Consider the following 10,914-nt stretch of genomic DNA (forward strand, 5'->3'; position numbering starts at 1 on the left):
GGAATAGTTAGTCACTACTTTTCTCACTTGCATAGTAATAGGAATTTCTTTGATCTCTTTATTATAAGGGATAGTACTGGATTGCGAAAATAAAGTTGAAATGCAGCAGAAGCATGTCTTAATTGAACCACTGAAAATCTTAAGGGTCCATGTTAGTGGATATTGCTTGAGATATAGCCAGCTGCAGACTTGCAGACCAACACGCATTTCAGCACACATGATCTAGGCAGGAGCGAACCAAATATGGTTAATGATGGATCAGGAGCATTATCACCACCTACTGTACTTCAGATATGGCGATCGAGACTATCTTGAACAGTTTAGTTTCCCAATTCAGTCATTACTTCATTTTTATATAGTGTTAGACATTGATTAAGTGTAAAAAGATTTGTATTACATATAAAGATGTATTATAGCCTATAAATATTAACTTGCCATTATTTCCTTCATTATAATGAATCCGTTATATAAATGAAACCTGTCCAATTTAGATCGTTTATACATCTCCGAAAAATGTTTCAGCAAAGACAGCAAACCAGTATCTGCAATATTGACTCTTTCGCATAAATAATGACTGACCATCTATGATGACTGATAGATAACTGTTCAGTCTATTATATTGAAATGGCACTCAAGATACAGCATTCCCCATTCGCCTGTCTAGTACACACAGTACACACCATCTATTGCGTACACTATTTTTTTAACAATATATTTAAAAATAAATTGATGATGAGGTCCGAGAGACATTAATAACCTTAATTATATATGGTTCGCCCCCGCCCTATATCATGTGTGCTGAATTGTATGTGCTGAAATGTGTGTAGGTCTGCAGCTGGATATTTTTGCTTTGCTTAATGACAAAACTATACAACGGAGCAATTCTATTCCATACAATTTTATTAGAAAATGAGATGCAACAGAGCAATGAATCAAACAGCACAATGTCAGCATAGCTTTCGGTTCCCTGTGCCACAAACTCAACTCAGTGGACACTCTGTTGAAATTTAAAACATTCTCTGAGCTCTATGTACAAAGCCATTTGTGGAAATCCTGAAAACAAATTTGGGAGAAAAGGGAAATAATAAAAAAAGATTTTAAAATGTCATCTTGAGTCTTGACATTTGTAAATGGGCAACTGAGAGAAATTACATTTTTAATATCTACACATGTGGTGAACAACAGTGCAGAAAAAAATCCAGGCTTTTGCCTTTTAACAAGGGGATTAAAAGGAAAGAACATGAAGTAATAAGAGAGGGACCGGAATAACGTTGCAGAGGGAATCTGAGAGAGAGAGGGGAGAAGACAGACTTGGATCAGGGGGAATCTGCTCGAACACTGTTTGTTCTTTCTCCAGGTTCAGAACTGGGGCGCTCTTGTTTTGCATGTATTCGTTCATTGCTGGATTCCCGACGGTGCGATCGCTCTTTGCTGCGACTGCGCTTGTGTTGGCGATCCTTACTATGGCTGCGTTCCCGCTTCCTGTTCTTCTCTTCCCCTGCTTCCTGCCTGCTCCTGCTGCCAGAGCGGGAGCGTTTCTTGCTAGATCTCTCAGCTTTGTGTTTCCGGTCTCTGCTTCTGCTTCTCGAGCGCTTGCTTCTCTTTTCTTCCCTGTGTTTTTTCTCCTCCTTATCATCCTTATGCCTCCTCTCTTCTCCCTCTCCTTTACTCCTCTTGTCTTTTGACCTCTCTCGATCTTTATGGTGCTCTCTGTCTTTCTTGCGACTACGCTCTCTCTCACTCTCTGCCTCTCTGTCTTTATCTCGGTCTTTCCTCTCTGTCCTCTTGTCTCGGCTGGTGCTTCGACTTCGGCGTCGTTCCCTGCTCCGGCTCCGCCGTCGTTCTGTGTTTCGCTCTGGAGTTCTGGAACGTCGTCTATCTCGGTCTCTCTCCCTGTCTCTCTCTCGGTCCCTGTCTCTATCTCTATCCCGGTCTTTTCCTTCCCGTTCTTTGCGCTGACGGTCTCGTTCTCTCTCCAGTTCATGATCAAAGCTAGCGCCATGTCTTTCTTTGTGATGGCTGCGACTCCGGGAGCGATTCTGGGATTTCCTGGGACTTGGACTTCTCCTAGGTGTCCTGAAGCCACACACACAAAAGCAGAAATCATTGAACAACAGATCCACACACAAAGCAAGAATGCACAAGAAACTGTCATGTCAAGAACAAACACTTCAGTCAGTACTAGAGCTGCATGATTAATCGAAAAAAGATTGAGATCTCAATTCAACCCCCCACACGATTTTAATTCAGCTTTTCCATGATTCAGCCAATTATATTTTCAAAGTCAGGAGAGAAGCGTAAAGGCGGACACAAAATTCTTGACAGGAATTGATGTCCAAATGGCGCTAAAAGTGTCACATACTGTATTTTGAAGGTATAATTCACCCACAAATGTACATTTGTCTTAATGTAATTATGTATTCGCGGCCACAAAATCACAGGTGAGCGCACTCACTGTTTGTTTACTACCAAGAGGATGCGTGATTGCCTGAGAATAATGCCTACTTTAGTGAACAGAACCTGCATAGGCTGTGAATAACAGGTAATAACGTAAAAAATGTTCAGTTTGTTGCACAGAGCGATCGTTTGGGAGCTGCGTGGGAAGTATGATTTCCATGTATGTTTTTTTTCTTCCTCAAAGTGACTGCAGCCATGAGCCGCTCTCAGCAGTGAAAGTAGAACTGGCGCACACATAATTTTTTAATGATTATATCGCATTTATGTTATGATTATGACAAGCATTTGATATGGGTTTTTCGTAGCGAACAGCATTTTGTGGGTGAGAATAAATGCTTGTCAGTGTCAGTATAACTATTCTAGCCTATATAATGTTGAATAAAATGAAGGGAATCTGATAATGACAAATGTCTCACGTTGTCAATGACAAATGACAAGCATATTTCTCAAACGTAATGATTCAACTGTGGAATTATGAATACTTCTGATGCATCAATTTATTGTGCATTAACAAACAGAATATAAAAGTCTATTCAAGTCCACCATTCCAAGTCTATACAAACTTTAGCATTTAAACCAACAGAAGACCTCACATTATCATTGCTGTTGTTTTACAATATGTTTAAGACATAATAATAGCTTACTCATATTAACCTTTATTTTACATCTACAGAATTGTGAGAAAATTGTGATCTTTATTTAAAGCAAAAAAAATCGTAATTCTCATTTTAGCCAGAATCATGCAGCTCTAGTCTCATTTCAGCACACTGCAGCTGCCTTATATTTACCAGCAATAATCAACAAATAAAGGAATAAGGCTCAAGAATTACCATTAAATAACCCAATTTCTAAAATTAATGAAAATATTAACAAAAATACAATGTTGAGAAACATTTATCATTTGACAAAGCTCAAATTGAAGTGTTAATGCCATTAAATTTTTTGATTGATCCAACTATTGTCAAATGTGCTTGAGTTTCATTTTGTTGGTTCATCACAGAATAGGTTTGAATCACATTTAGTGCCAGCAAAAAGCACAATGAAGGAACACAGGTTGGCTTGTTAAAAATAGTCTATAATATTTAGCGTTCTCGTTTTTCCGTCAAACATAAGAGACTTTTGACAAATTAAAATACACTTTATTCCATTTATTATTAATAATAGTGTATTTAACCATAAATAAGTTGCAAACAAACATTTTAAAATCACAGGCTTAATGAAATAATCTTAATTTAAAAAGGAATGACAAAACTTGCATCCTTGCATCAAACACAGCACCACAAGCACTTGTCGTTGCTGATCTGGTTAGCCAAATAATCTCATTCCACCCCCACACACACCACCAATGTACCTGGAACGGCGCCTATCTCCATGCCTGCCTGTATCGGCTGCTGGTGCTGCTGCAGCCTCTTCCTCCTCTTCTTCCTGCTCGTCTTTTTGCGGGGGTTTACGTGGTCTGCTCTTCATGTGCTGATCAATTGCCTTCTGCACAGGTACAGGTATTCGTGGAAACAATGTTGAGAACCACTCCAGCTTGGTCAGAAAGGAGCGAAGCATCTCTCCAACCGTCATTACACACCCTCCTCCAGCTTTCACGTCCAGCTCCTGATGACAAGAGGAGGAGGAAAACCATTAACACCATAAATCATAAAAACAACACTCACACATGCTCTTATCACACAGCATTGTGCTTCTAATACATGGTTAATTTAACTCCTATGATTACATCCTAAACGCATCACACTATAAACTCTTCTGGAAAATATGCTTCATTTGTGATGACCAAATACTGAGTCTTCACCTCTGCTCTCACCTGACTTAACATTCAGTATTTAATGGTGCATCAAGTAATAGTATTGCTCGTTTTAATGACTATTACATTGGACTTTATAATAACAAATAATCATACACAATGTCATTATATAAATTCCATATTCACTAGCATCTAATCCTGGACATGTGACGGCTGCTCCTACAAATAAACAGCATTTTTTATGAAGCTGAACTGAGGTCATTTACATGCAAAAATATTACATAAAGGACCTTCAGTGCACCTTTACGTGATAACCACATGGAATTGAGGAAATCGTTACATTCCTCATGTCTACCCCCCCCCCCCCCCCCCCCCCCATCTAAATAAAAAAAAGTTTGTTATATTATAATAATAATAACAACAGTATATCCTAATAATATATCATTATAATAAAAATAAATATTATTAGATATCATAATGTCATTAAGAGATCAAGTACTGCTTAACTTCAATATCATTAGATTATTATCTCTTCTTACTATGCACTAACTCAAAATAGGTGTGATGCTGAGCAGGTTGAAGGTCAGCTGACATATATTGCTGTACCGGTGCGTGTGAAGGGGTGGAGTGGGTGGGTGAGCGAGCGAGCGAGCTTGTCTAACTGCACTCACGAACGTCAGCCAAGAGTGTGGAGCGCACCCTATATCCAATCCACCCGCATCACAAGGGCCATCTGGGAGAGAAAACAGGGCAGTCAGCCAGAGACACACACAACCACCATCACGCCTGGCAGCAATGTCTGCTCAAATGTGATTTAGATCTCCTTTTCTAGGCCATTTCTAAAATATATGATTATTACAAACTCCTTTACAGGTGAGTGTATATGTATTGCAGGTGTTGAGGTGGCACCCAGTAATGGAGATATGATATTTACAATAAAATATGAATTACAAATCCAATTGCCATATAGAGATTTACCTGCACTAAAAGAACATTGCATGCAATCATTAAATTCACATTTAACTACAGAGGATGCTCAAAGGACAATTCACTAAGCTGATCTCAGAATGAACATGGCAAACCCATTTGTGGGGTAAACCTGGCACCACAAATACAGCTGCAGCTGTTAACTTCTCAATAAGAACATTAAGCCAAATGAGGCCAAAGGTTGAAGGACAGCAATGTGCATCACAATCAGCATTCAGCCTGGATCTGTCTGTTTACAACTGTGTACATTTGAAATAAGAGAGGTGAAGGCATTACCCGTGGCGACATACCTCCTCGTCGTCAAGGAACTCATCATACCAGTCAACCAAGTCAGGAGGAGGTTGAGTATACCTGGAAAACACAAATTATAAAATAAATGTGTATTAATCAGCTGTGTTCTAATCAAAACAGACTACAGTCTTGAAATTAGGGTTGGGCGATTCATCGAAATCAACATTCAGAACCTATAATCGATCTCATTTTTCAGGTCGATTTTTTTCCAATACATTCTCTACCACACGTGGAGTCATGTGACCCCACTCTATTAAGGCTGATTTAGGGGCCAATCAGAGCGTGCTTTTTCGTTCCAAAAACACGAGGCGCTTTTTACAACACCACGCAACGACTGAATTAGCTGCGTATTGTGCGAGAGCGTTGCTGCTGATATTGTTATAATTGTAATATAAAACAATATTGTGATATTCAAGATTTGTAAATTCATTCAGCTCTGGATAACTTCACACAGCGACCATTAGTCTCTCCCTCTTCTTTAAAAGGCACTTTAGTCTTGACAACACAAACACTGCTGTCACCTCAACGGAAACCGTGCCTCTGCTTTTATTTGATTGGAGAATGAAAGAGACTGTAACTACATGTCACGACACCACATAGCGCAGGTTCTGTAATTGGTTGGTTTGGTAGCGTGGCCAAGTGTGGGCAGTGGTGAGGGCCACGGGGAAACAATGAGCCTGTTGGAGCGAGTTCAAGTGTCGAGTCCCATGAAGGAGCTCAATATGGAAACTTTCACTTTGGGTTTACATTATGATTAAAGTTGTTGCACGTCCGTTGATTGCTGCCCCTAATTGATCTAGTTTTAGCTACTTGTACATTAAGGTAGTGTTCAGAAAAAACAAAACACCCGCAAAGAAACTTTACACAGAGGAACATAAAAACTGCCTGTCAGCTAGCATTTCGGAAGTGTTACTGCAGAGCAAAACAAACAGCATGCTGAAGTATACACGCACGACTATGTGCAGGGCACGCGCTGTGGGTCACAGCGACCACGCAACGCAAAAGTAAAAATCAGCCTTTAAAGCAGGGGTGGGCAAACTCGGTCCTGGAGGGCCGGTGTCCTGCACAGTTTAGCTCCAACACTAATCAAACACACCTGAACAAGCTAATCAGTGTCTTCAAGATCGCTAGAAATCCATAAGCAGGTGTGTTTGATTAAGAGTTGGAGCTAAACTGTGCAGGACACCGGCCCTCCAGGACTGAGTTTGCCCACCCCTGCTTTAAAGGCTTTGTAGCCAGATCTGATCTCTGGTCAAGTAGAATGAGGGACCCATTCTTGAGCCTTACTTCGCACTACATTGACGATGATTGGAAGCAGCGCCAGATATGCCTTGAGACAGCATATTTTTTCATTACATTAAAATTATTATTTACATTAAAATGTTTGTTTTCAGAAAATGCAAGAAATGCACCGTTTAAAATATTATTGACAGAATATACAATGCTACATACAATAAGATTCTGCTTATTTTCTACTTTAAAAATGAAAAACATTTAAAATTTATTTTTACTTTATTATAAGAAAAATTTAAGGCAATGTGTGTTTTAATTTCAGTTGTTCAAGGTTAATGTGCAATTAATAATCTTAGATTGTAGATAGTGTGTGTTTCCTTCAATTATTTTAAAATCAAGCAATGCAACCTTCATTCAAAAAAATCTCTCACTTATATGTGAGCATATTTACTGTACAAAGCTTGTCAGTGAACTATGAGAGCCAAAAATAACAAATAAAATAAGTTTATTAATCGTAATAGAGTTAAAATTTTCAAATAAGCGAGATTATGATTTTAGGCTAAATCGCCCAGCCCTACTTTAAGTAAACACTTCTGTGCTACATGCCCATTCATTTCATAAATTCAAAGTTAGAATTTGATTATGCAAAATAGGTTGCCCATATAAACCCCCAGAGCAACAGCATGATGACTTCTGAAAACTTACCTGATGTACATGAAGCCCAATGCCCTGATATAGGGTGAATCGGAGTGAGTGATAAGACCCATCACTTGTTTCCGTGTCAGCTTCAATGTGAACAGCTTATACAGCAAACAAAATGCTGTGGACACGATTCCACCTGTCCCGACTCCTCGAACCTGCAGGACAAACATCATGAGACTTAAAGCTTGACAGACGTTGTGCATAAATTAATCTCTCCCTGAATTTAATCAATGACAAAGAGGACGGGAGGATAAAGTTGAGGAGGTCTCGAGGCACGTACTTCTACTTACCCCTCCGCACATTCCCGTCTGCCCAGCTGTCTTCCTGCTGCCTTTTTCCCATGGCTCCACATGGTTGACCTGAGGAAAAAAAACAGATCAGAGTCTAACATCAAGTTCTGTAAATCACCACTGGACTAAACAGTTTAAACAGCAATCCAACCTCAATGTTTTTTGCAAATAAATACAACAAACACTTTTAACAAAAAGCATAAAATTAATATATCTAAAAATTGGAAAGGAATAGTCAACCCTAACAAAATAATGTTCTACAGAAAAAAAAACAAGAACGATATTGGCCGGAGGGTTAGTAAAATTATTTTTAATGGGTATTTCATCTGGGGGGTGAATCTAAACTCTAAAACAATGCAGTAATAAAGATGGTATCGCTACAGGCCAGTAACCAGGGGGGGTTCAGAAGACCCACCCCTCACTAACAAAGGTCCAGTAACTGTCCTATATAGAGCTTATTTGGGCAGCACGGTGGCGCAGTGGGTAGCACAATTGCCTCACAGCAAGAAGGTCGCTGATTCGAGCCGTGGGTTTCCTCCGGGCGCTCTGGTTTCCCCCACAAGTCCAAAAACATGTGGTATAGGTGAATTGGTTAAGCTAAATTGTCTGTAGTGCATGTGTGAATGAGTGTGTATGGATGTTTTCCAGTGATAGGTTGCAGACGGAAGGGCATCAGCTGCGTAAAACATATGCTGGACAAGTTGGCGGTTAATTCCGCTGTGGCGACCCCAGATTATCAAAGGGACTAAGCCGAAAAGAAAACGAATGAGCTTATTTGACATATTTTGACTGCTATGCCATCGTGGTGAAAATAACCCATTGAAAAAGGATTTAAGACCAAGCGGAATGCTCTGTTGGCTGTAGCTTCGGTGTGACTTCTGCTAACGTTAACCAGTTTTGGCCAATGCTAACAATTATTTTTCAAGAGTCCAACATCGGCAAGATAACATACAATCTGATGTAAGGGACGTCATCTTTCACTGCCGTGTTGTTTTTAAACAGAAAAAACAGTTTATTGTAAATCTTCAACCTTATACTTGAAATAAAAAATTACCATAAAAAAAAAAAATTATGCTATTTTGGCTAAAATAGTCAAAAAGTGTGGTTATGATGACCATCCGACAAGCTAATTCAAAATAGTCCTTAAAATGTCAATAACATGCATTATTTACATTTTATAATTCAATAGAAATGTAGGTGTTAAATTGCAATAAGGTTCACCTTTTTAGAAAAAAGCTGCATGAACTAATGTTAAAAGTGTAACTTTAACATAATTTCGACACTAAACAAAAATCCGTCCATGCCAAGATTGACGAATGTTTATAATCGTTCAACGGTACACAACATGACATAGAAAAACTAGGGTAACAGTCTCCGAGCTATTCTTCTTCCAGCTAAACAATAAAAACATTGACAGCCAATCACAATCCGCCAGTTTGAGCGTTCAGCGGCAGATTACACTCATACACACCAGCAGCGCGCGATCATTTTAAAGGAAACATTCTCGTCGGTTGGGGTGGTATCTAATAAAGTTATCAGTATAGGTAACTTACTGTTATAAATGGGCCTTAATCGCTGAAAAGGCGATTTGGGAGACACGTTATTTAATTTACTCGCCCGCACTAACACAGTCACCAGCTAGCTTAACGATTTTCCATTAACGTTACAATTAAAACATGGTTAATTAAGTGGTCACTGTGTCTATACTTAATCAGAAAATTACCCATACTAACATTAGTCTAATGTTAACACCAAACTAATAATGACAGGATTCTCATTCTAGGCAATCATCTTTTTATTATATAAAACGTTAGCGCTATTTTGAGAGTCAACGTTAGCATAACTAAGTTAGCATGCATGGCCTAACACGGTCTTTTTCAATGTCCGTAACTTAAGTATAACAAAAAAGTGAGTGATTTTTTTATAAAAACCTACTTAAGTGAGTTACTAGCAAAAAGACAAATTTAACACAAATAAGAAAACCACAGGCTTCACACGTATCGGCCCGGGTTAATTTCGCCACCTTGAAGTAAATCTCGTCGACCACCTCGTGGTACGTCTTGAGCTCGTACAGCTGGACCTTGAAGTAAGGCGAAGAAAGCACGTTGGTCAGAATCATCGGGTTGAGGTTCATAGTCTTCTCGTTGCCCCATAATGGCAAATTATTTCCGTGTTTCCCGCCGGTCGGTTTGCTCAAGGCCTGCTGCTGTTGTTGCTGCTGACTAACCGCCATGGCAGTTCCTTCACAACGCCATTAAATGAGAAAACGACAAAAATAGTCGTTAACCTTAACGAATATCGCGAAGGAATGCGTCCGACGAGATGCGCGAGAAGCGGACCGACGTCTCTTAATTCATTCAAGTCTGTTTTTAGGTCGTTTTGTCTCTTATTCTCTGGGATGGAGGCAGACGCACGCGAAGCACTCTGTTACGTCGAGTTGAGGGGACAAGATGGCGCGCGGAAGAGGGGCGGCGGAAAGAGACGCGAGGATGGGGGTTGCCAGGTATATCACAAACGTGTTCCTTATTCCCAAGACGTGAAATAATCAAAACTCACAAAGCACATGTAATTTCTTGTTTAAGTTAAATTGTACGTAAAAAATTCTGAAATTGAAACAAACAGTTCTCTCACGGATTGCCGTTATATTTAACCTTAACTCCACTGCCGGAGATTAAGTCTTACACAGGACCTGGCAACACTGCTTTTTGATGTAGTTTGTGCTCGTCTGCATATGTCTTGCAAAACCAGTCTGATAAATGTTTAGAAGGAAACAAACTGCATAATTTTTATTGTCAATTAAGGTTACAATTAATTAAAGTACTTATGTACAGTAATTGTATTGCATCATAATGTTGCATGTTTGCTTAATTAGAGGTATTTAATCTAGTCAATTTCACTGATAATTCTTAGACAGTGGATTTCTTGAATAAAATATGAAATAAAACTTCTTTAATGAAATGAAAAAATAATATTTGTTAGATTATATATGATTTTGAGTCATTGATTTATTTGATTGTTTTTTTTCAGAAATAATTTTAGAACTATAAGATTATGTGGCTAAATTCTTAATTTTATGTTTATTTTTGTCTTTTATGAATAATTACAATTTTTATTTATCTTCTTTCATTTAATGCCTTTTCTCCAAACATTACCACAGACATCTGCCAATGCTGATATGTAAACAATAAAAAGTAAAACGTG

The 10,914-nt window shown here is 38.8% G+C and overlaps 1 protein-coding gene across 1 annotated transcript; it reads right to left on the minus strand.

Moving 5' to 3' along the window:
- Window positions 1–882: 882 nt before the first annotated feature.
- Window positions 883–10,173, minus strand: prpf38b (pre-mRNA processing factor 38B). The gene is made up of 6 exons (XM_056480922.1): window positions 9,737–10,173; window positions 7,714–7,782; window positions 7,427–7,578; window positions 5,488–5,548; window positions 3,809–4,062; window positions 883–2,076 (listed from the first exon to the last, which is right to left on the minus strand). Exons 1-6 carry the CDS (start codon window positions 9,944–9,946, stop codon window positions 1,317–1,319), a joined length of 1,506 nt encoding a protein of 501 aa, XP_056336897.1. The 5' UTR covers window positions 9,947–10,173; the 3' UTR covers window positions 883–1,316.
- Between the last annotated feature and the right edge of the window lie 741 nt (window positions 10,174–10,914).

The sequence above is a fragment of the Danio aesculapii genome, chromosome 2, assembly GCF_903798145.1.
Source record: "Danio aesculapii chromosome 2, fDanAes4.1, whole genome shotgun sequence".
Classification (NCBI taxonomy): domain Eukaryota; kingdom Metazoa; phylum Chordata; class Actinopteri; order Cypriniformes; family Danionidae; genus Danio; species Danio aesculapii.

Bases quoted from the DNA above. Each gene is read 5' to 3' on its own strand.
- prpf38b (XM_056480922.1), bottom strand. From the start codon at position 9,946: ATGGCGGTTAGTCAGCAGCAACAACAGCAGCAGGCCTTGAGCAAACCG. The intron at 7,579-7,713 runs GTAAGTAGAAGT...TTTGTCCTGCAG, and splicing joins AGACGGGAATGTGCGGAGGG to GTTCGAGGAGTCGGGACAGG. The intron at 4,063-5,487 runs GTATGTCGCCAC...TCTTGTCATCAG, and splicing joins AGTTCCTTGACGACGAGGAG to GAGCTGGACGTGAAAGCTGG.